This window comes from Halichoerus grypus, chromosome 6 (assembly GCF_964656455.1).
Source record: "Halichoerus grypus chromosome 6, mHalGry1.hap1.1, whole genome shotgun sequence".
NCBI classification, from domain to species: Eukaryota; Metazoa; Chordata; class Mammalia; order Carnivora; family Phocidae; genus Halichoerus; species Halichoerus grypus.
The window spans coordinates 114,372,517-114,396,444 of NC_135717.1; the positions used below are offsets into that span (position 1 = coordinate 114,372,517).

Consider the following 23,928-nt stretch of genomic DNA (forward strand, 5'->3'; position numbering starts at 1 on the left):
GGGGTCTGCATCTCTGCCCAGCACGTAGGACAGGACAGCGTGGGGGGCGGGAAGGACGCAGCACAGAGAGCTGACTCTGTGTGGCCGTCAGCGGGTCACTCACGGCCCCGGGCTTCCACCGCCCCTGCTAAGCCATGGACACGACCATCCTGCCCACTGTGTCAGAAATAACGTCCATGGCACATGCCCAGCCCAGAGCCTGGCCCAGCGTGAAGACACCATACAAAGTACCAGCAGCATCTTTACTGTTACGCACACTTCCTCTACTGGATGTGGGGAAATCTACTTTATTCATTTTTGTATCCCTAGCATTGAACCCCTTGAACACGGGTCTCTACATAAAGTGCTCCATAGATGTTAAGTTGCAGGGGAAAATTTAAAGTGCTTTCCAAATGTAGGGTTATTCCTTTTTTTTTTTTTAAAGTAGGCTCCACGCTGGGCATAGAGTCCAATGCAGGATTTGAACTCATGACCCTGAGGATCAAAACCCGAGCCAAAATCAACAGCTGGATGCTTAACCCTCTGAGCCACCCAGGCACCCCCAAATGTGGGGTTATTCTAAAACCAGGCCCCAAAGCAGGCAGAGCTCCCAAGATCCCTGTGGACAGGACTGAGGGTCAAGGTAGAACCAGGGCTCTTGGCAAAAGGCCTATTGCTACTGGCCTGGCCCTGGCCTAGGGCTGTGGCTGGGGATGGGAGGCCGTTCTGCCGTGAGGAGGCAGGTGGTCCCCACTGACTGGTGGTCCCCACTGGATCCATCTGGAGGGCTCCGAGAGTACCCATTTGCAGGGAGGGAGGCAGTCCCACCATTACCGTTGGGGTAATTCATAGGACGCCTACTCCAGCACGGCAGTGGAGCCCCTTGCCTGGCGGGCACTGGAAGCCATGGGGCCCGGGTTACTGAGGGCAGGAGACCCCTGAGATTCTCCCAAGTCTGGGGTCAGCAGGTGCCCTCTCTCCGTACTCACTGTGCACCCGGATCACGGCTTCCAAAGAGCGGATGGCGTTGAGGTTGGGTTTCTGTTTCCAGCCCTCTTCTGAGAGAGGATCCACCTGTAAGAGAAAACAGCACGTCAGCTCTTAGGGACCCACAGGCCCAGCTCTCTCCCACGCCAAGGGCCCTGGCTTTCCAGGCACAAATATGCATGTGCTCCTAGCTCTGCCTAGGGCTGGAAACACTGGTCCTAGACCTGACCTGCGGAAGGGGTACCCACTCTGTCCCCCTCGTTCTAGGCCTGCCACCCCGGCCCTATCTGAGAGCCCTCTGGGGGCACCCCATCTGCCTGCTTGCTGGGGCCGTCCTCGGGGAGCTGGGCTTCCTGCCCTGTGGATGCATAGACGGGGGGCAGGCTGCTCACCTTGTTGCCCAGAAGAGCAGCCACACAGGCCTCAGAAGCATCACAGATGGCTGTGAGGTCATGGCCACCTTCCAAGGCCAGCACCACTGCACCTCCTGCCAAGCTCATCAGCTGCTGCGTCATGTACCCAAAACCTAGAAGGTTGGGTGGGGAGGGAGAGGAGAGGCAGGGCTGGAGGGGAGGTGGACCCTCTCTGTGATTTCCCTGCTGGCATCCTCCTTTATAAATAACGATCAGATGCATACATCTCTCTTTCTTCCAGGCCTTTCACATGGACCCCCAGGTCAAACCTATTCGTATGCCCCAGTCAAGGCTTGTGGAGCTTGAAGGACTTGCATGAGGCCCACAGCTAGTAAATAGCAGGGCCGGGACTGGAACCCAGGGCTTGGGCTCCAGCCCGTCTTTTCCACTAAGCCACAGCATCTTCTCTTTCTGTCCCCCAAGCCCTGGGGCCCAGCAGGCTGAGTGGGCTCCCTCTGTTCTGAGAACATGCTCCTCCCCATCCTCCTCCGGGAGAAGCTGCCAACCCAGCTGGGGATGCACAACTGGGGTGTGCATTGGGAGGGGGGTCCCATGGCTAAGCTTGGCTACCAGACTTCACCCCCGGGTTGTGGCTTAGGCCTCCCATGGTGACGGCCCTGTCATGAGAAAGGGCTCTGGGCAGGGCTAGGCGAGGAGGGCCTAGGGAATGCCAGGACCAGCTGTCACACCCCAGGCCTCACTCATGGCCCTGGGCCGGCCATTGCCACCTTCCCCTGGGCTTGGGCAGTGCCTCTCCTCCCAGCCTAGCCCTCATTCCCTACATCGCCTCCTGGGCTGGGCCCTCCTTACATTTAGCGGAAACATGGTAGCCACCCAGTGGGGCTGGGTGACCCTCGGCGGCATCAAACCCAGCTGACACCAGGACCAGGTCCGGAGAGAACTCTCGGGCGATGGGCATCACGACCATCCTGTGTGGGTGCCAGAGGCAGGGGCTCAGCACTCTGTGCAGGGCTGCCAGGGCAGAGGCCCCTTCCCACCAGCTTTACTGTGGGTACCCTGCTCTTAGGACTCCAAGACACCCAATCTCCCAGCAGGATACATGGATCCCTCTGACCTCCTTGACCTGGCTGGCCACCCATATCCCTAGCACGGCCTGAGGACTCAGCCACCCAGAGCTGAGGCAGGAAGGAGTCAAGGAAGGGGCACCAAAGGGAAAGAAAGAAGAGTGTGCGTGCATGCATGGGTGCTTGTCTGTGTGTGTGTGTCCACGTGTGTCTGTGGGGTGCAGTTGGGCAGGACCACGGTGGGGGCAGGTCACCAAGCCTCGGGGGCTGAAACTATTGGTACTCAGCTGTTACCCGCTTTGGACTGAGTTGACCACACCTCACCACTTGCTACCTGAGAGCTGACTCTCTTGAGGTCCTGGGCCACCCAGATCCATTCTCTCATCCTCTGCCCCTGCCGGCCCCCCACAGCTGCCTCCCTCCATCCCTCACCCAACTCTGGCGTCCATTTTGATGTGTTTCAAAGCCCCAGGCTTAGGGCACACAGACACTAGGAAGCCCAGTCCAGGGCTCCTACAGAATTAGCTCTCATGGTGAATATTTCCAGAAAAGTATTTGAGACCTACTTCCAGGGTTCTCTTTTCCCATACAGAGTATAGGTACCCTGGAATGAAACACATAAGGGCTCCTAAACAGAGCCCAAGCCCCGCTTCTAGAATGCCCTTTCTTAAGCAACTCCCCCAGTATGAACATCATCTGCTTTCTTTCTCCACAATTTAAATTTCTTACCTCCTGTGCAAAGCCCACCTCCTCCAGGCAGGCTTCTTTGACTGAATGTGGCAGCTATGCTCACTCCACCCTGCCTATCTTCCGGCACTCAATTCAACACTGGCTCTGGGTAACATGTGCCTTTATAAAGCACCCTTGACTTTTTCATTCTGTGTTTCCTGTCTTCTCATGGGGACTGGAGGCTCCTAGAGGCCAGTGTAATAGTGCCTTTCCTTTTGTTTGTCTCAGTCTGGAAGGCCCACCCCAGGACTGGCTTATAATGTCCAGTAATTGAATGAGGACGGGCTCCCAAGCCAACCCATCACCTCCAGCCTGGTGCTGTTGGGCTAAGGGGCAGGAAAGAGTGGCCTTGCTGGGCAGACCTCCCCTGGGCCACCAGAGCACTTACCTGAAGGCGGCCAGGTACTCAGGATCCCCCATTGGGGGGTCCAGACCTCCGGCCCAGGCCACGTTGACGTTGAAGCCCTCACCGCTACCAGCTCCCACCTGGAAAACAGGAAGCAAGAGAGACAAGAGGAGAGCAGAGTCCCAGGAGAGGAATCCCAGGACGCCAGTGCTGCAAGACCAGCTCGTCCGGCCTCTTCACTTCCCGATCGAGAAGCGGAGCATCAGAGAGGCTAACCAACCCGCCCTGGATCACACAGCTAGTTGTGACAGAGGCAGAGTCAACGGGGCTGGGAGGGAGCATGTAGTTACCTCATCCACGGCCCCGCTGCCGGGAAAGAAGTTGCCATCATCATGGCGATGCAGGGAGATGTAGAGGACACTGGGGTCCTGGTAGAAGGTCTGCTGGGTGCCGTTGCCGTGGTGAACATCCTGGGCAGGGAGATGGACAATGATTAGGGAAGGCCTGAAAGCACACAGCTGGGGGCTGGCGCAGTTCAAAAGGGCTGTGAGCGTCCCTCTTCTGAGGGTCAGGACCCTAGACTGGGAGTAGGGAGACTGGGGTTCCTAGAGCTACACTGCTGGGTGGTCCCAAGTAGTCCACCGGCCCTCTCCGTGTGCACACAGATGTGTGCACAGCCCTGGACCAGGGTGGATATACCACGAGACCCTGAAGGGGAGGAGGCATGCCAAGGGCAAGACGTGTACGGCAGAAGAGGGAGGGTCCGGCCTTACACATGTCAGGAACCTTCACTACTGCGTCTTGTCCAAGGTGCAGGAGTGATAAGGTGATGGGAAACCAAGCTCAGTTACAGAGGGGCAGGTCCACGAGGCCCGGGGCCACAACTGCTAGGAAGAGCTGTGGCCTGACACTTGGTAAGTCAGAGGACCACACGTGGGCACAAGGGTGGCAAGTTCCTCCACTGTCCTCAACTGCTGCAGAGGCACGTCCATTCACAGCCGCTCATGCAGAGTGTGCAGCTTAGCTGGATGCATGGACTCCAGAGCTAACTGGCCTGGGTTCAAATCGCAGTCTCAGGACTTACTAGATGTGTGGCTATGTGCAAGTTACTTAACCTCTCTGGGCTCACATTCCTCATGTGAAACCAGGTAACAGTCAGGCTCAAAACCCACTACAGGTCAAACCGCAGGGTCTGGATGTGATTAGGGGCACGCTGACGTGACCTGCTATCACACTGTGACCGTAGGGACAATGCAGCAATTAGGACACCTGCAAAAAGAAGCCCCTGGAGGCCAAAGAGTGCTCAAGTGGCTCCTCCCGCCGAGGGAGTTTGAGATGGCTGAGGGCCTTCCCACACGCCATCGCCCTCGGGCCTCCCGGCGGCCCCCCAATGTGGCTCTTATCTTCGCCCACATTTTATACAGAGGGCCCGGGAGGCTCAGAACTCGGACAGGAAGCCAGATCCTCTGATGCCAGGCTCAGGGCTCTTTCCACGGGGCTCTCAGATCTGAAGGGGCTAGGAACCGGGACCTACCCAGTCCATGATGAGGATCTTGTTGGCCTTGCCCTGTTGTTGAAGCTGCCGGCAGGCGATGGCCACGGAGTTGAAGAAGCAGAAGCCCCTGGGAGGACGAGAGAGAGGCTCTGCCCGCCCATTCCCCCCAGGTCTCCACCTCTCCAGCCTCCATCTTCTGCCCACCCCTGGCCTGGCCCGGCCCCAGAAGGCTCAGGGGACAGAGAGGGAATGCCCCCCCCATCTCACCCCTTCCCAGGCTTCCCCCCAGCCTTACATGGCTGTGGAATGGTCTGCATGGTGTCCTGGGGGCCGAACCACAGCAAAACCATTCTGGAAACAGAAAGAATGCTTGTCAACCAAGGGGCCAGCACTCGGACCCACAACTCCATGAAGCTGCCCCAACCCCAGGCTCATCCCTTGAGGAGGGGCCATCAGACAATAGCTGTCAGCAGATCTGACGGCGGCCAGGCTGGATCTGAGGTGCCCTGGGGCTTGGCCACCAGGCCAGGCCAGGCATCCTCTGCCTTTACGCTGGCCGTGAACACAAACCCCCCCACCCTGGTGTGTCTGGACTCTTACCACTTTATAACAACAGTTACTGTTTGTCGGGCAGAAGCTACATGCCCGGCACTGTGCCCCAGCACTCTATAAACGCGGGACTTCATCCTGACATCTCTCTGAGGTAAATGTCATCTAATCCTCACAACATCTCCATGAGATAAACAGGATTCTCTCTAGGTCACAACTGAGGAGAAATCTGAAGCTTGGGCAAGTTAAATAGCTTGTGGGAAGTTGCCCACTTGTCAAAGGGTGAAGCCAGAACGCAAAGCCCAGCGCTGAGCTCTTCATTGCGTGCCCTCCCCCCACCGAGGAGGAGCTAGGACACTGAACGTGTGACCACCTTGGGCTATGAGCTCTTCAACAGCTGGGGGTACGGACCTCAGCATGAGCCCCTGGAAGGTGCCCAGCCCAGAGCAAACAAGCACAAGCACCAACCGGGTCTATAAAACCTCGGTATTGCAAAGAACCAATTTGCCAATGGGAAAGGTCCAGAGATGCTCTGCAACTTGCCGGTGGTCACACAGCGGGTCTGTGTGTGAAATGATCCTGAATAATTATGACCCTGGGTCTCTTAGAGACCAGTGGCTTGACTCCCCACCAAACAGCATGAGCCTAAGGTTCGAATCTCAGCTTCGTCCCCAGTGCTCTCGATTTCCCTTCCCTTCCCACCCTGTGGCAGATATCCAAGAGGAGTGAGAGGTCTGGGGCTCTGGGTCTGGCCTTCCCTGCTGCCCCGTCCTGCCACCCCCTCTGCGGCTTACCCACCTTCCACTCAAAGCTCCTACCTTTAGCTCGCGGGAAGCTACTTTGAAGGCGAGGTCGGTGACGCTGCCGGCGGCCCAGCGGGCTGCATTGGACGAGTGCAGCTCGTTCCAGATGGTATCGGTATCCACCTGTGGGGGCCAGAGTCAGGGCCCGCATCATCCAAGGCCCCCCCAGGATCCAGGGCCCACTTGGGCGGTGCCCACCCCACGGCCAGGACCCCAGGGGCAGGGAGCTGGGCAGACAGTGCTGCCTCCCCAGTGCCCCACCACCCAAAGGCAAGGCCTCCTGTGTCCCCCAATCCCAGCATGACTTCTCCTTCCCAGCTTCAGTCCACATCACCAGCCCGCATCTGGCCAGCACTCAGCCGGCAGCATCGCGCCTGCCTCCCCGCTCAGAGGAGGGGGCATGGCGTTACCTGGGCGGGACTTGGGGTTTGGACCGGGAGGGGGTTTTAAGCCCCAGCTGACTCTGCTCAGGCCCTGCGGGACGGTCGGAGCTCGAGGGGCCGTCTGCACCACTGTCTTCCACTCAGGGCCCCTAGCCCAGGCTGGGAGGCCCCCCAAACCCAGTCCCTGGGCCTCAAGGCTAGGGAGGGGCCGGGGGGCATGATGGGGAGATGGGGAGGGCGAGGCGGACCAAGAGAGGCGAGGAAGGCAGAGAGAGTCGCAAGAGGCTGGAGAAAGAGAGAGAGAGAGACAGACAGAGAGGGAGAGGAGGGAGGAGAAAACAGAAGCAACAACAGTTGGAAAAATCAGAAAGTGGCAAGAAATGGGAAGTTGTGAACAGGGCGCTGACCGGCTCCCCAACAGCCCCCCAGCTACAGCTCCCACTTCCCTCTGGAACTAGGCCTCCATCCCCTGCCTCCACACTCCTGGCTGGGACACCACCAGAGGAAGCAGGGTGAACTGGGAGGAGGGGAAGCTGGGCCGTGGGAGAGAATTGCCTGGGTCACCAAGGACCCTGGAGGCACCCCCACAGCCCCAGGCCGAGCAGCCCGACTCCGCCTGGAGGCCGGCGTGGAAGGGCGAATCCCGACCACCACCAGGGTCTTACGAAGGGAGACGACCCCCTGCTCTTTGAGCCTCACTCCACATTTACCAAACACCTTCTAAGTGCAAGGCAAAGGGCTCCCCACTCAGGAGACACTGACGGGTGGAGGACACACCTGTCCACAAGGAGCTTCTAGCCGGCAGAGGAGCATTATGGGAGAGCCCCTGGCCCAACAGGTCTGGCAGAACCACAAGAACAAGCAGGTAGGGGCTGGGCCTGGGAGAACAGAAGGGAGGCGCTCCAAGAGCCCGTGGCAATGGCCGCTCAAGCCCCCCCCGCCGGGCACACTTACCCCTACCCCACCACAGGGCAGCATCACAAACATCCGCTGTGCCAGGAGCCCTGTGGGGAGAGGCCCAGGGTGTGTGAGCTGCAGCCTCTCAGCTCTAGCCTGCCGAGGGCTGGGGCCGGCTGCCCAGGGCGAGGGGGAGGTGGGCCGCGGCGTGGGGACGCCCAGGACGCCGGGGGGACGGGCTGGGCAGAGCTGGGAACGCAGCGGCTGGGTGAGTCGGGGGAGGTACGGGGATCCCAGGCGCCCCCGGGCCCCTACCTGCCAGCTTCCCGTTGTCCAGTTTGAGGCGGCTGAGTGGGTTGGTGCCATAGAGGAGCACATGCCGCTCCGAGTGCACTGACTGCAGCTCCTCCAGGGAGGCCTTCCGGCCCCGGAGACACTGAGGGAGGGCCCGCAGAGCTCCTCAGCCCCGGCTCACCCCCCCCCCCCAGCCGCGACCAGCGCCCGCTCGGCCCCTCCCGCCCGCGACCCCTGCCTCCTGGGTTCCACACGCGCCCACGCTGCCGCCTCACCTCACACTGGCCCCGGAGCCCCCGCTCCTGCAGCCGGGACCAGATGCTCTGGATCCGGCCCGCGTGCTCCGGGTGCCTGCTGTTGTCTCCGCAGGAGCACTGGTGCTTCAGCATGACCGAGTCATAGACCAGCCCTGCCGAGAGCGGGGCTCAGGGCTCAGGGCCCGGGCCCGAGGGAGCCCCCGCCCGCCGCCCCCCAACGGCTGCAGACGCCCACACCCACGTGGAGCCAGACCTGACAGCCCCCACTACCACTCACACAGCCCCGCATGCCCCATCCAGCCCCTCAGCCCTTCACGCACGTACACACACACACACACACACACACACGCCCCAGCCTCTTCCAGCCTCAGGCGCCCCCCAACCCCCGCACACACCAGCTCGGCCCCAGCCAACACCGTGGCCATAGAGCCCCTGCCTTCCTGCCCCCTGACCCTCCCCACACGGCTCCCTACGGCTACCAAGACCTCAAGAGCCCAGAGCCTGACAAAAGGAGGCGTAATGTCAGGGTCTCACGCTGGATGTCACGACCCTGACAGGCTGCCACAGGGGCGTGAGAGGAGAAAGAATTCCTCAGAAACCCCCAAGCCAAGAGCTGGGAAGCCCACAGTGACGCTGGGCCACGTGACAAGACAGATGCAGTTTTGGGGAAGTGACTGTTTCGGCCTGACCAGCGGGCCGCCTAGAGGGCCCTGCACGCTGTCAGTGGGTGGGTCACTTTCAGCACGCCTCAGGACATCGGGATCCTCAAAATGCTCACCCCACTTGACCCAGGGATGCCACACGCCTTAAGAGTAGCCCTTGGGAAACAACGCCAGGGATGGGTAAAGATTCATGGACAAGGAAATTCACATGAGGAAAAATGAGTAACCACCTAGCTGCCCAACCAATAAGAAATCTTCAAAAAAAAAAAAAAATGCTGTGATGAAATACTATAAAAATCTCATTTTTAAACGTTAATTGTATCCGGGTGTATTCATGATACATTAACAGAATAAGCGGGGCTCAACCCACAACCAGTGTGTGTGGTATCTGAATACAGCTGCGGCAAAGATGGCGCCGAGCTAGAACAGCATTTAGGAGAGGTGCCTCGGGCTGGTGGGACACCGGTTGGTGATTTTTATTGTGTTCTTACGTTTTTCTGTATTTCTCAAAATTTCTAAAATGCTTTTGAGCTCTTTTTTTTTACCAACAGAGAAACCATAGTAAATATCATTTTTGAAAGGTCTGAACGAGTTGTCAGGAGACCCGGATTCTTAATCTGGCTTGACCATCAGCTTGCTCTTTGACGACAAGCTTGTCACCTTAGTTTCCCGAGCCCAGGCCTCCTCATCTGCAAAAGGAGAACAACCACCCGCTCCACCTGCTTCGTGGGACGCCCCATGTGGATCTGACAAGGCCAAGAAAGTGCTCTGTCGCCTCGAAAAATGTCCCGAGTGACAGCATGACACGACATGGACATGAGCCTGAGCCCCTGTAGGCCCCCAGCCCCTTCTCCTGCCCCAGTCTAATGTAGGCCTCACCTGTGGTGAATGGCAGGGTCCTGGCAGGGGTCTCTGAGCTGGGCAGGACACGGGCCTGACTGGCGGGCTCTGGAGTTGGCAGTGAGGCAGGTGCGGCTGGGGACGACTGAGCCCTGGACAGGGGCCGGTGACTGCCCTGGGCCAGGGGAAGCAGCACAGAGTCCCCCATTCCTCCCCGGGGGAGCCGCCCAGCCAGTCGCTGCTGCTCCCAGAGAAACACCTGAGGGACACAGGGGGCCTCAGTCTCCAGGTCTCAGGATTCTGCTCCATCTCCTGCTGCCCAAGGCCTTGGAAACCTCCAGGCAGGCCCCTTTCGGGAGAGATTCCGGGATGCCTCTAGTCCAGCCTCCTGGCAGGGCTCTGGCCTTTGATCTCTGAACCTTCGGCCCCCTGCACCACCCCCAAAGGTCTGCAGCCCAGAATGACCACCCTGTGTCACCACAGCTCCTCAGACCCTTGGGAGTCCAAAGCCAGAACCCAGGTAAGGGGCCTCGGGCCAACTGCCCAAGGACACAGGGACGTGCGTGAGCCACTGCAGGTACGTGGACTGTTGCCACGTGCCGTGGACTGAGTTGTGTCCCAGCCACTTCCCATTCGTGAAGCCCTAAGCCCCGCCCCAGGACCTCAGCATGTGCCCTTATTTGGAGATAGGTAATTACAGCAGTAATCGAGTTAAAATGAGGTCATTAGGGTGAGCCTTAATCTAATATGACTTTTGTCCTTATAAGAAGGGAAAGGTGAGACACAGGCAGGCAGGGGGAAGACGACGTGAGGACCCAGGGAGAAGACAGCCACCTACAGCCGATGACAGAGGCCGGGAGCAGCCCCTAGCCCTCACAGTCCTTGGAAAGAACGAACCCTGATGTCGGCCTCCAGGCCTCCAGAACCGTGAGATGACGTATTTCTGTCCTCTGAGGGGCCGGGTCTGTGGTACTTGTTCCAGCAGCCCTAGCAAACTAATCCCCCACGGCTTGCTGGACTCAGGCTGTGAGAGCGCCTTGGCTGAAGTGCTCGCGCCTGGCTCTGCCCCGTTTCCGGTCCCAGCCCCCGTTCTGGACGCAGGACAACCAGTCACAGGGCAGACGGGCCAGGGCAGGGACATGCCCAGCTCTGTGAGAGGCCAGCCTCAGCGCCAGACAAGGGACATGGCTTCCTCCCGAGACGGGCAGGCTGCCAGAGTGTGTGTGTATGTGTGCGTGCACACGCGTGCATGCATGCACGTATGCAAACATGTGTGCGTGGCAGGGGGCACGTGTCTGCGCCTTGGTGCCGATCTGGTAGGGCAGCCTGGGTCCCAGACTTGTCTCCTGCACTGATGAGCTAGCGCCTTCCCTTCCATCTATGCCAGGCCCCAGAGTCTCCCGACTGCCCCTTCCCGGGGACGTGGGCGTGCCGTACCTGCTGCTGCTGCTGGAGAGGAGCGGGGCCTCTGGCCTCATGCTGCCCGTGGCTCGACTCCCTGTGTTCCAGGCCGTCATCCCCCACTGGCCCCACTCCCCCACCATCCGTCTCTAGGTCCTCAGCGGAGGGTATCTGCCGCAGTCGGGGCTTCTCACTTGGCTTGGCTGGCCTCTGGGGAAGGGAGACGCCCACTGAGGAGCCATGCCGGGGTGCAGGCTGTGCGGTGGGCCGTGGTGGGCTGGGCTGCGTGGCCACTCATCTTGCTGGGACTTGAGCGGCCACGTGGCTCTGGGCCCTCAGGAGCCATATCCTGTCTCTGGCCCTCCAGGTCCCAGCCCTTCCTGAGCCTCCCTTCTTTCAGCCCCCAGGGGCCCAGTGAAGCAACCCCTCATCACCTCCCCTACCCAGTTCCCCTCACCTTGATCAGCTGGACGTGAGGTTTGAGCCGTTCCAGGCGGGGCTGCAGGGGGCCCAGCGGTGGGGGGGCGGTGGCGCTTGGGGGCAGGGGCTCTGAGCGGGTCCGGCTTAGTGGCCGGTGGAGGCCTGACCCAGAGAGCCGCTCGGTGGTCAGTAAGGACTGGGCAAAGTGGAAGGGCAGGGGCCCAAGCCCGGGCACTGGAAAGAACGGGGTGGGGGTGGGGCATAAGGAGGGAACCCAAGGGAGGAACAGAAGGAAGCAAAGGCACGGGATGGCAAGGGGGCATGGGCTCAGCAGGGAGACACGCAGGATGGGGGCGCTGCAGAAGGGGCAGGAAGGAAGGGACCCTTTCCGAGCTTGGCCCTTAGCAGGATGCAGGGACCAGCCCCTCCCCTGGAGAAGCCTTGGAACTCACCAGTCAGCAGAGGGGCGTGAGAAACTGAGGGATCCAAGAGGAGGATGGGCTGTAGTCGAGAGGGCAAGGGGCCTCCAGCCTCAGACTCCAGGCCATGGGGCAGGAAGAGGGGAGCATGGGGGCTCCCCAGGACCGGCCCCCGAGGGCCCAGAGTCGGATGGGCCCTGCGGTCAGCATCAGCCTGGGGAGAGGTAGGGAGAAGTCATGGGGGCGGGGTGGGGGGGGAACGACCCCTCGCCGAGAGAGAGCAGTGAAGGTGTTGGGGTGAGGTGGTAGGAGAAGGGAGCGACAGAAGCTGGGGGCTGGCGGCGGGGGGAGGGCGCCTCAGCCACTCACCCTGGCAGGGGCAGGTAGCCCCAGCGTGATTGCGGGCAGCAAGGACACTGTCGGCAAGGCGAACGGGGCCAGAGAGGTCTCCTGCAGCCGCAGCCGCGGGCCCAAGAGCGCCTGCCGTGGGGAGCAGGGCAGGGGTCACCGGTCCCAGACCTCTACCCCTGGGCCTGCCTTCCCCAGAACCCCCAGGAGGCTCGGGTCCGGGCTGCCCAGACCCTGCGGCCCCAGCTCGGTCAGGGCTGCTTGCCGAGAAGAAGGCTGAGCCTCAGAACCGCCCCCAGAGAGCCCGGCCCGGCAAGGCCTTACCTCGGAGCCCAGGACGGGGTTGGGGCCGTGCTCGCTGTCATTAGGGGAACTGCAGCCTGACGCCGGCGTGCTGCTGCTACTCGGGGAGGAGTCTGGGGGGTGGGGGGGGCACAGTCAGCGGCCCAGTGTGACTGGGACAACGGGACCAGTCCCCCTTCCCCAGGGGGTGGCCTCTGCTTCCCGCTTTCTGCCCAGAAGGGCAGGCAGGCCACCACTCGCTTCCGGTGCCTTTGCACACGTTTTTAAGGTGCCCCTTCTTCTGGGCAGACGTCAGCTTAGCCAACCAAGCAGGGGCTGGCTTTCAGCCTCAACTCCGCCCCCTGGCGAGTGTGTAGGACACATCCCGTATAACCGTGCACAGCCGCCCTGTCTGGGCGGGACCCGAGCCAGAGCGACAACACTGGCCACCCCTGCCCACCCTGCGGGCCCTCACCTCCAAGGGTCTCCGTGGGCCGTCGCCGGAGACTGGGCGGGGCGCTCTCCTTTCTGAGCAGTGGATTCTTCCTCCGCTCCAGGGACTTCTTGGGCTTGTAGCGCAGCTTCAGGTTGGGCTCAGAGACTGTGGGAGCACCGGTGTTACGTGGCCCCACACTACCCTCCTCCCTCCCAGTCACCTCTGGGTGAAGGCAAGAGAGGGCAGCGTCCGGGAGAAAAGCACCGCAGGCTGACCTGCTGCTGCCCCTCCACGCTCCTGACCCTCCCCTGGAGGGTCCCCCACCTGCCCGTCCCACTCACCTGTCTTTCGGAGAGGGAAGTGTTCTGGGGGGTCACTGGGCAGGGTGGGAACAGGAGGCAGAAAGCTGCTGAGCATGGAGCGAGCAGCTCCTTCCGTCTCCAAGGGCTCGAGAGTTCTGTGGAGGAAAGGCCAAGGCGGCTTCAGAGGGGCAGGGATGCCCAGGGACCCGGCGGCCAAGGGCTCTGCGAGGGCTCTTCCTGAGCACGGGGCCCCAGGACCTGCCAGGGGAGGCAGTCGCTGACAGGGCCAGGCGTCGTGCGCCTGCCAAGAACAGGGGCCATCTCCAGGTGGCAGCACCGGGCCACTCTCCCTCCCGGCAGCCTGCAAAGCAGGCTGGGATCTCGGCATAGGAGCCAGGGTCCCAGGACTTGGGTAAGGGCCAGTCACACTGGGGACCCTGTCCCCTGTGGGAGGAAACTGCTCTAGGAAGCAGGATATTTTTGTGCTTAGGGGAAGTCCTAAAGAGAAAAGGGACTCTTGTAGGAAGAAGAAAGCCAGTGTGGTATGTCTGTGCTGGGGTGGGGGAGGGGTGCAGCAAGGAAGGGCTTCAGGTGGGGTAGGGAGTGATAATTAAAGGAGAAAAGGGGGCAGGTGTCTGGCGGGAGGAGAGAGGTTGGGGCAGCATTATGATTAGAGGTGGGGGTACAGGTCTGCTGATGAGCACCCAAGAGGCAGGCTGAGCGAGGACAAGGGCTCGTGGGTTGACACTTCGGGAGGCGGGGGCATGACAAGGACACAAGGGACCGTTACCTGTAGGGAATGCTGGGGCTACCGGGATGGACTGTTCTCTCTAGGGCAGCCTGCTGTTTCTTTAGGATCACCTCCGCCAGTTTCTGCTTGACCGCGCTGCTGGCTATGGCACCTGGCGGGGGGTCAGGAGTGGGTCGGGGGGTGGGTGGGCGGTGGCCTCCCCGGCCCGCGGCCTGCCCACCGCCCTGTCCATACCCACAGCTGGAGGCAAGAGCCAAGCCTGGGGCCCTGCCCCTCCCGCGAAGCCTCCAGACCCCCACCCACATTCACAGGCAGCGCCCGTCCGGCAAGCAGAGGCAGGCGTGGCTCCCGCCCCAGCCCGATGCGCCCCTGCGGGCGGGCCACGGGCCCCGGGCGGGAGGCTCCATCCTTACTCCGCTTGCTCTTGTCCTTATGGAGAAGCTGCCGCAGCTCCTGCTCCTGGGGGCCCGCCTGCGACTGGGGCACCGGCGCGTCCATCGGGAGCTGTGGGCAGGGCCGGCCGCCCAGGAAGGGGCAAGGAGTTGAAGAAGGAGCCGAGGCTCTGGGGAGGCTGAAGGCGGGGGGCTGAGCTCGAGGCCGCCGCGGGTGGGGGGAGCTGGGGCTTTACCCTCATGGACTCTGCTGAGCGCTGCGGCAGGCCCGCGAAGAACAGGTGATGGGGCAGGCGCTGCGGGTGCTGCAGGGCCAACAGCGCGGGCTCTGGCGGGGGCTCCACCGGGGGCCGCTGGCCCACCCGCAGGTCCATGGGCTGGGGCTGAGGGCCTGGCGTGTCTGCACGGGGCCTGGGGTGGCCTGGGGGCGCACAGAGAGGGGGCGCGGTCAGGGCCCCCCTGGCCTGCTGCAGGCTCCCGTGACCACGGCGAAACACTCTGCAGGGGCCTTTCCTCACTTCTGTCACCGTGGTCCCACGAGGTAGGTCTTTCCAGCTCCATTTCACCCGGGCGGGGGCGGGTCATGGAACCATGCAGGGTTAGTCTACAGAGGCAGTGCGGGAACGGAGCCTCCTGACTCGAGCACTGTGCTTTCCCACTAAACGGTGTTGCCCCTCCAGGGCAGGGGCTGGGAGCTGGGAGGATTTAGTGATGAGAAGATTTGGCCAGGATGCCCCCTAATGAACTGCACTCAAAGACAGCTATCCAACAGTCCCCTTTGTTCAGCCTCCAGCCCCAGAGGGGCTCTCCCAGTTGCTCCCCTCCCGTGCTCTCTCCTAGGCCAGAGGATAAAGAAGCAGCGCCTTGAGCCCACAGCCAGCCCTGGCCCACCACCCTGAGCCTGCACAGCCCTAACCGCAGGGCACCTTCCTCAGCTCACTGGCCCCTATGCCCGTGGGGCCTGCTCCCGGCGCCCTCAGGCCAGCTCTGGGCCTGGCACTGTGAGGACGGCAGGCTCAGCCGCCTCTTCTCAAGTGTCCTCTGCACCCACACCAGGAGTACCTGCCCAGGGCTGTGGGGGCAGGAGCTATTTATAACCGGCCACCAGACCAGGTCCTAGGCCCACACAGCCAGCTGGGCCAGGCTGGACTGAGCAGCTGGAGATGCTCAGGGGCGGAGTGTCTGCGGGGCCGTCATCCTGGAGAAGGGGAAGCCGGTTGGGGGGGGGGGGTGCCTAGGACAGAGCACACAATTGGGGAAAGCTTTCTGGAGAGGCCTCCTTCGGCTCAGCCAACAAGGCTCGGCATCCGCCATCAGGGCAGCCAGAGGCTGAGGGGCGCTGAAGGCACTGTGACAGCAGCAGCCAGGGAGTCAGGGCACGCAGTCTCCAGGCCCGACTCAACCATCACCAACCATTACCTTCGATCTGCAGCACACTTGTGGGCATGCCTGCAAAACCCTTTCACCCTGAAGCCCCCATAGGCCCTAGGAGGTGGTTATTGCTATTCCATTATCCCAAATGTGGAAACTGAGGCTCAGAGGAAGGGACCTCTCCAAAGCCACCCAGCGAGAGGCATGGTGAACACGGGTTCTGGTCCTGCCGAGGCCAGTGCTCTGGCTCCATTTTCCCCTGGACTTTCAGGAAGTCAGCACCCCTCGTGGGGGTTTCTCACTGGACAGAGGAAGACAGGCTTGCAGTAGGTTACTGCTAAGGGGCATCCGCTCTAACGTTCTCTGCCCGTGAGAGACAAGAGGAGCCCAGCAGGGAGGTGCCCACCACGACTGTCCGGATACTAAGAGACCAGAGGGAACTGCTGTGCATCCAGATGTGCCCTGCAGCAGGCAAGCACAGCCTCCAGCCCCCACCCGTGTTCAAGCATCCACTCAGGGAACCCAGATTCTCATTCAGCTTGAGTCTCCTGCCAGGAAGGGTCTCAGTCCTCCACATCTGGTGTCCTGGCTTCCTGGGGTGACTCCCCTGATGAGGTAAGAGGGACCTCAGAGAACCCCAGGCAGGCCACAGGGCAAACCCCTAGCTGCCTCGGCCTCACACGGACAAGAGGCCCCATCCACCCCCTCTGAGCACAGGGCTGCCCCCTGGTGGTACCGTCCTCACCCCTCAGATTCTACTTTTCCAGATCCTGCCCCTTCTTCCAAGTCCAGCTGGAATCTTCCTTCTTCCCTGCACTCAGCCCACCGCCCCATGTTCCTCCTTCCTCTGGATTCCAGTCACATTGGTGGTTCGGTGCCCCCCAAGCCCAGTGTGAGCGGGGACAATCGGAGTCCAGCTCCAAGGGCAGGAATTTGGTTGTTTGTTTTTTTTTTACTTCTTACTATCCCAGCACCTAGAATAGTACCTAGCACATGACAAGAACCCAATAAATACTGGTTGAATCAATGAATACACCTCTGTATCTGCCCCCCTAAAATGCCTAGGAAGGTGCCCTGGCCCAGAGATGAGGTTCATCAATATATCTTTTTCCAATTTCTGTATTTTTTTTTTTTTTGGAAATTACATGTCTAGGACTACATGACAACAGGTGTGAATTTAGTGTTTCTTGAATGAAGGGATGAACTCTGTCCACTGCGCCCTCCTTTGGCACTGGTCACCTACTGCATTCTAGTCTTGGTGAGTCCTGTCTCCCCAACCTGCCTGTAAATTTTGGACAACCAGGAGGGAGGCGAGAGGACACCCAGACTTCACTCCTCCCCGCCCTGCGTAACTTGTAGGCATCAGACACCAGTAGGCCCTCCGTGGACGCGGGTTAAGGCTGAGGAGGGGCAGCCCTCAGCCACTCCAGCCCCTGCCCCGTGGGCACATCCTAAACCAGAGCACAGCCGAACGGCAGAGGAGGCAAGGGGCAGTGAGAGGACCCAGGAGAGGGGTCCCTCCCCTCCCACCCGAGTGGCAAGAGGCATCTCTCCACCTGCGAGGGGTGCTGTGCCCACTTTGCGGGGCCAGTGTGAGGACTGAAGCCAACGAACAAGAAGCAGGCGCCCTGCCCAGAGCCTGATGTGAGACAGGGGGCTGAGGATAGATGTTAGCATCCTACTTGCCTTCCTGCTTCACTGCAGCCAACAAGGACAAGAAGAGCATCCTGCCTTTTCTTTTCCTGTTGTGCTTCGCAGCAGTGGGACCAGCCTAGATCCAGAGTTGCCTCTCCCACCCCCCTCCTCACCCCACCCTCACCTCAACTTCGCCCCCACCCCCAGAACCCCAACCTCCCAACCCTCCGGTCCATCAGCCAGCTCCCCTGCTTCTCTCGCCCCTCTGATGTCCTCTCCACCCTCATCTTGCACTCCCCACCTCGGGCTCCCTCAGGCCTGACTCTTACCTGTGCCAGGGGGACTGGGGCAGCGGGCACCCGGGCTCACCTGGGTCCCATCTGTAGAGAGAAGAGAGAGGGCATGAAGGGGCTGCAGGGAAGGGGTGGGGAAAGGGTGAGAGGGCCAGGCCAGGTGGGGAGGCCCCACTCTAGCTTGGGCACCCCTAAACCCGGCACTTCCATCAGAAGCTAACCAAAAAGCAAGGATTCCGCCCCATTCCTTCTCTCAAATTCCCATGCTGAATGAGAGCGCTCGCTAGCCCTCTCTTCCTCATCCAACTCAGCCAGTGACTCAGACATCCCGCCCTGCTAGAGCCCAGTCCACAGCAGGCCCAAGGAGGCCCCAGTTCACCCAACGGTGCCTTCAGCCCTCCTGGATGTGCTCCGACACCATCCTCCTAGGGCCCAGGCTCCCATAACCCAAAGGGAAAGAGAACTGGAGGGGAGGCGGCCGGAGGTGGGATAGCATGGCCGGTGAGGCTGCCAGGAGGGAGATGGGGAGAAGCGGACCCAGAGAAGGGTAGCTGGGGGCTGCTCAGAGGCTTCCCGGGTGGGAGCAGATAGTAGCAGGTGGCAATGGGCAATCTTCCACAGTTGGGGAGGGACTGGGTCATGGCCTGAAGACCAAGTCAGAAATGGTGGGAGCTGTGAAGTAGCAGGTCTGGAGCACACAGCCAAGGCCCCCACAGTAGGAATCCCTTTCCTCCTTGCCGCCCCAGCCCGGGTCCTGCAACCTCTGCGCCCCCACACACAAGAACCTCGCAGCATTGTTTTTTTGTTTTGTTTTGTTTTGTTTTTTTAATAACCTGAAATAAGTCTTTGCTTTTGGAAAGGGTCGCTTCTCTCAGGCTCATAAGCCGAGCCCAGAGCGCCCCCATCCCGTTCAGAACCCATGAAACCCCATGGTAGGGCCAGAGCTGGGCAGCAACAGAGGCACGAAGTTGCCCAGAGGCCCACTGGGGTAGGGAAAGACAGAGATGAATCTGAGGTCACCTGTCCCAGATGGACCCCTTTCCCTTCTGCTGTCCCAGCTCAGGGCCCAGGGGACAGGAGTCCAGGAGACTGGAAGGCCACGTGGAAGGGGCCCTTGAGGGACACACAAAGATATCCCCAAGCCAACCTTGGGGCAGAAGGGATATTTTCTGAAGAGCAACTGGTGGGCGCTGCTCTTTTGGGTCTGTGTTGAAGGGGCAGAAGCTGAAGAAAGGCGAACTCCCTGCAGGCAGGCACCGCGGGAGGGGGCAGCTCTAGGCCCAGAGAGCCTCGGGCCGGCTGCCTTCACACACCAGTGCCCCATGCTCCAGCTGCTGATGTCGGGTAGGGAAGGGCGGCCCTACCTCCCCAAAGTCGGCGCAGCCCAGGCCCACGGGCTTCCTCATGGAGCTCACCCCGACCTCCCTCCTGCTCCCTGCCCAGAGCACCCACTCTGCATCTGCCCCCTCAACACTCCACTAATCGTGGTCTCCATGGTGTCATTCAGAAGCCGCGCCCGTCTGCACCTACCACCTTGCTGCATGCATGCGAGGCCCATCAGGAAGGAGTGACTCAAAAGCCATGGTGCTCCCCACACCCCCCCTCCGGCCCCCCACCTAGGACGTGGCATGAAGATTTCTCAAGCTTTGTGAGCCCCAAGGAACACTGGTGTGGCCGGCAGCATCCCCTCCCCAGGATGCAGTAACCCCCTGTCTAGGCTCTCTTAGGACGTCCTATTTCTTCTGCTGGTCCCCCAAGAGAGGTTTCTGAACTGGGCTCCCGGATATACTCGCAGAGGCTGAGTCAGGCCTGTGTGTCAGTCCAGGGCCTCCAGCCCCTGCGTAGTGGGAATTCTCCCCTACCTCCCCTCAGCCCCTGCCCGCGGGCTGGTCAGCAGCAATCACGCTTGGGAGCAGAGCCAAGCCTTGCTCCCCTGGTAACCATGGAGTCAGGACACCATGCACTCTCTGGATAGGAGACAAGCAAATGGCCCTGAACTCTGTAGTGTTTGTTACTGAGCCCAAAGGGATGTTTTGTGATGATGATCTATGATAGAAACTCTGTTCGGAAAAGCTGGGAGCAGGCATGCCTGTGTGTGCGCGGGTTGCCAACAGGGGCTGCTTCCAGAAGCAATTCCTGGAAAAAGTTCTGCTTCTCCCCCAGTGCCCTGGCTCTGTGCTGACGGCCTTTGAGTTCAGAAGAGCCCAAAGCAACGAAGGTAAGACCTGTGCAACAGCTCTCCCATGTCCCAGAGAGAGGGGAGGTGTCTAAGGGGACCCAGCTGCTGGCTGAACTAAAACCAGAAAGCGATCATTCTGCAAGCCAGGCTTGGCCATGATCTGGGGGACACTTCTTCTCATTGGCCCCTCTTGGGGTGCTGTTACCACTACCCTGGGACCAGACCAATAAAACCAGGAGTGAATGGACCTGAGGGCCTGAACCGTGCCTAGGCCTGGACCCTTCTCCACACAGCTCCCCGCCAGGGTGGAGAGTTCCGTTTTGGAATCCTGGCTGCCCCCCTGATCTCTGCCTTCAGAAGCTGCCACAGTCAGACTGAAGAGGTGGTTTACTTGGCACCGAGGCACGTGGGCCTACCAAGTTACCTTCCCAAGCCAGCGCACCTGACCTCACACAGAACCAGAGAGCCCCAGAAATACTGCCCCAGTGGGTCCACCGCAGCCCTCAGAAGCCCCCAGAGCAGACACGAAGGCCCCGCGAACCCCTGTGCAAGCTGGTCTCCCACTCCTACTTGGTGGGCCTGGGCCTCACCTCCCCCACGGATGGGACTTTGCCCCTAGGCAGGCGCAAGGCGGCGGGAAACCTGAGCCCAGACTGCTCACCTGCTCTCCCAGGTGTTTCAGGCCCTTTGTCAGGAAGAGGGCTTCCCTAGGAGCAGAAGCCCCCTGCCCACGCCTCTGATGTCTTTTCTGAGGCTGTCCCCACCTCCCTGATCTCCCAACCAGCTGAAGAGGAGTAGCAGGAAGGCCTGGGCCCCAGCGGGCAAGAGGAAAGAAGGCGACGGCAGGAGGTCAGGTCCCAGGTTCAGGGTTGGCTCCCTCCACACCCCACGTTGCGGCTCTGGTTCTGTTTCCCTAACACAAGCAGGACAAAGCTTGACTCTGCATGGGGGCTGGCAGAGAAGATGAAAGCTGGGGCTGAAACGGCTTCAGGAAGATCCAAGAATAAATAAACACGAGAAAGAAAGAACATCACGGTTGCCAGGCCCTCCTGACACAGACTGAGCGCTGAGCACCAAGGAGAGGCTCTTCTCGAAGGCATTCCGGTCACAGAATCTGAGAACCTTAGGAGCTGATGGGGCTCGAGAGCCTATTCCGGCCAACCCTCTCACTTCAAGAGGAGGCAAGAGCGAGGAGAAGGGGCTAGGTCACGGTCCCCCAGCAGGGGAGCCGCCCGGCCAGGCCAGGGCAGGGGAAAGCCAAGAAAGCAATCCCAAATGCAGACACCCAGTACTCCCATGTGAGGTCACTGCTCCAGGCCTCGAAGACATGGACGTATGAATGAAATCGCTTTTCACTTTCAACAAGTTTCACATACAGCCCACAATTTTTTTAAAAAAATTAAAAAGTAGACGACTTGCAGATACTAAAAAGTTCAGGGTCTCAAAAAGTGTAAGACAAAAACTTTCTCAGTCATCCAACTCCCAAGAACTTCCCTAGAATCAACCCTTTTTCTAATGGTTTCTTATCTCTCCCCCACCTTCCAGAAATTCTCTTGCTCATTATTAATTCTATTGCTCATTATCCTGGCACGAAGCTGCTTATTGCTCAGATTCCTCCAGAACCCAGGGGGCTGCAAGCTGGCTAGAAACTCCTGCCACCCAGAGTAATGGAAGCGAGGGTCCACAGCATAGAGGACGTTGGCTTTGAGGTCAGATGGACGTGGGTTCAAACTCTGGCTCCCCTGGTGACCCACAGGGAGAGCCAGGGACACAGTGTAACCTGGTCAAGCCTTGGCTGCCCCAAGGGGCAAGAATAACATGCACTTGGCAGAGGTCATCTGAGATTAGCAACGCTGTGAGTGAAGCTCCTGGCACACGGTAGGTGCTCCCTCAATAGTCTCCATTACTACCATTTGTCCCTGAACTGGGCTGCGGCCTCCCTTCTGGTGTACACATTTCAGTGTCTGGTCCCAGCTGCGCCCTCTCCTCTTCTGCCCCAGTGCATTTTCTCCCCGAGGCATTCCCTGCCCCACCTCTTCCGACTGCACTCCCCTCCCTTTCTCTTCCATCCGAACTTTGGTAAACGAACACTTCACTATGGGCCAGTTGTTCTGCGGGCCTTACATGTGCTAAGTCATCTAACCCTCACCAGAGGAGGCAGTTCCTGTTTTTATCCCCATTACACAGATCTGTAGACTGAGGCCCAGCAGGATTAAATAACTTGTCTGAAGTCCCATAACGTGGGAGTGGCTCGGCTGGGACTTGCGCCAGGCACCGGGGCTCCAGAATCCATGTTCTCAACTAATACCCTCCCCTGCTCCTCCCCGGCGCATCTGCTCCCATAGGCCGGCAGGTAGGGAGCAAATGCAGGACGTGGCTCAGCACAGGGAAAGACGGAAAGAGCACACAGCCTCGCAGAGACCAGTCCCAGCGGCAGACGCCAGGCCTGCTGGAGGTTAGAGAGCAAAAGCTGCTTATTTCATCTCCGGGTTCCCGTGAAGACTGTCCTGAAGAATCACTTATGGACAGCAACTGCTGACTTCGAAGATTCCAAGCAATGATTTCGGACTGCATGTGGGAGCAAGGGGCTGGTGACAGGTTGCGGTCTTGGAAGAGCATCAGCTTTATTCTCCCTGCTCTCCACTGCCTGCTACGTCCCCTCTCTAGAAGCTCCCAAGTCCCTCTGAGACTCTCATTAGAGTCCCAAAGCAAGCTGGGCTGCTCGCAGGCAGAGAGGCCAGCTGCCCTTGGGGCAGAGTCTCGCCTCACAGGTGAGTGGCCTGGGCTACAGCCACCCAGACAAAGGCCCCCTGTCAGCCCAAGTTCACGGGGGGGGGGGGGGGGGGGCGACGGGGGGAGCGGCAAGGGGACTGAAGCCCTGCAACTCGCACAGCCTGGATGGGAGGCCACAGGCCAGCCCTCCGCCCCCGCGGTGAGCATGCCCCTTGCCCCTTGCCTGGGGCCCTAGGGCAGCTATTTTTAGCTCTTGACACCTGGGTATTTTGCAGCCGCAGGATGTCCGGTTTGGAGTCTCTTTCTGGGAATCCCACATGCGGCTGTTGTAAACAGCCCCACGCAGCAGTGGCCCGAGCTGGGGGCTGGCACCCCCCCTTCTGCTGTTTGAGATGAATCAAACAGGAAGCAGACGTAACCATGGCAGCGGCAGCTCGCGCTCCCTGGGGGTGGGAAAGCGTCCTTCCTGGCTCCTTGCCCCCCCTCCCCCGCCCAGGTCCTTCCCCTCCCCCCCCCCCCCCCCCCCCGCCCACCGTGGCCTCTCCTCCTAGCCGGGGACCCGCTGGACGCTGAGGCCCGGGGAGCCGAGCCATCCCGAGTCGTGTGCAGCTGTCGGTGCCTGGGACTGGCGCTCTCAGCGGAGCCTCGCCGTCCTCTGGCAAAGAGAAACAGGGACTCCTCCAAGCCCTGCCCACCTCTGGGGGCCTCCCAGACCACCACTCCGTCTTCCCTGCCTGTCCTCGGTAGAGGTGCAAAGGGGCAGGCAGAGCCTCTTGCTCAGGGTGGCTGGCCTCAGAGAGCCTGCATCCACTTCCTGTCACCCACCGGCTTCTCCGGACAGCCAGGTCAGCCCGAGCACCTAGGGAATTCCTGAGCCGGCACGTTTCCCCCCCACTCCCAGCCCCCTGGTCAGACTACCCTAGGATTCCTCAGGTCCTGAAAGCCCTCAAAGGCTAAGAGCCCACTTACCCTCACTCCCCTGCTCCAGGAGCTCCAATCCCTGAGATAGGAAGTTCACCATGGTATCTAACCACCATCTTTCCTATCATAAGCAAAACATCCTGAGCCGTCAAGATGGGGGCCCCATCTGTAATGTGGGGAGAGGAGGGGAGATTCCGTCAGCTTCTGCCTTTGTCTCTCCCCTCCCCCAGCCCCTGCTGCCCCACTTAGACCAGCTGCTCCCTCTTAGCAGCCAGCCCCAGACAGTCTTTCTCAAGGGCCAGCGCTTGCCCCAACAGGAAGCACAGTCCCCGCCCCGGGGCTGCCTCTCAGAGCCGCTCCTTCTCCCCTCCAAGGTCTCATATCCC

General features: G+C 60.5%; 1 protein-coding gene and 1 long non-coding RNA gene across 10 annotated transcripts in view; one reads left to right on the forward strand and one right to left on the reverse strand.

Moving 5' to 3' along the window:
* Positions 1-23,928, forward strand: part of LOC144382367 (uncharacterized) — a 422,766-nt gene that overhangs the window by 275,800 nt on the left and 123,038 nt on the right. The gene's annotated exons all lie outside the window — the stretch shown is intronic.
* Positions 1-23,928, reverse strand: part of HDAC7 (histone deacetylase 7) — a 35,718-nt gene that overhangs the window by 1,865 nt on the left and 9,925 nt on the right. For 3 of the 9 annotated variants that reach the window (XM_078075930.1, XM_078075934.1, XM_078075927.1), the window contains 24 exons: positions 17,746-17,796; positions 14,929-15,105; positions 14,647-14,831; positions 14,432-14,522; positions 14,058-14,169; positions 13,307-13,422; positions 13,005-13,130; positions 12,572-12,663; positions 12,269-12,379; positions 11,933-12,113; positions 11,518-11,714; positions 11,097-11,270; positions 9,699-9,918; positions 8,176-8,309; positions 7,922-8,042; positions 7,664-7,713; positions 6,342-6,449; positions 5,270-5,325; positions 5,014-5,101; positions 3,830-3,949; positions 3,522-3,619; positions 2,190-2,308; positions 1,359-1,492; positions 969-1,053 (listed from right to left, as the gene is read on the reverse strand). In XM_078075930.1, coding sequence (XP_077932056.1) covers positions 969-1,053; positions 1,359-1,492; positions 2,190-2,308; positions 3,522-3,619; positions 3,830-3,949; positions 5,014-5,101; positions 5,270-5,325; positions 6,342-6,449; positions 7,664-7,713; positions 7,922-8,042; positions 8,176-8,309; positions 9,699-9,918; positions 11,097-11,270; positions 11,518-11,714; positions 11,933-12,113; positions 12,269-12,379; positions 12,572-12,663; positions 13,005-13,130; positions 13,307-13,422; positions 14,058-14,169; positions 14,432-14,522; positions 14,647-14,831; positions 14,929-15,105; positions 17,746-17,796 — 2,946 coding nt within the window. Of the gene's footprint in view, positions 1-968; positions 1,054-1,358; positions 1,493-2,189; positions 2,309-3,521; positions 3,620-3,829; positions 3,950-5,013; positions 5,102-5,269; positions 5,326-6,341; positions 6,450-7,663; positions 7,714-7,921; positions 8,043-8,175; positions 8,310-9,698; positions 9,919-11,096; positions 11,271-11,517; positions 11,715-11,932; positions 12,114-12,268; positions 12,380-12,571; positions 12,664-13,004; positions 13,131-13,306; positions 13,423-14,057; positions 14,170-14,431; positions 14,523-14,646; positions 14,832-14,928; positions 15,106-17,745; positions 17,797-23,590; positions 23,822-23,928 lie in introns of those variants that run through there. The other 6 variants (XM_078075933.1, XM_036099349.2, XM_078075928.1 and 3 more) reach the window with 5 other exon arrangements.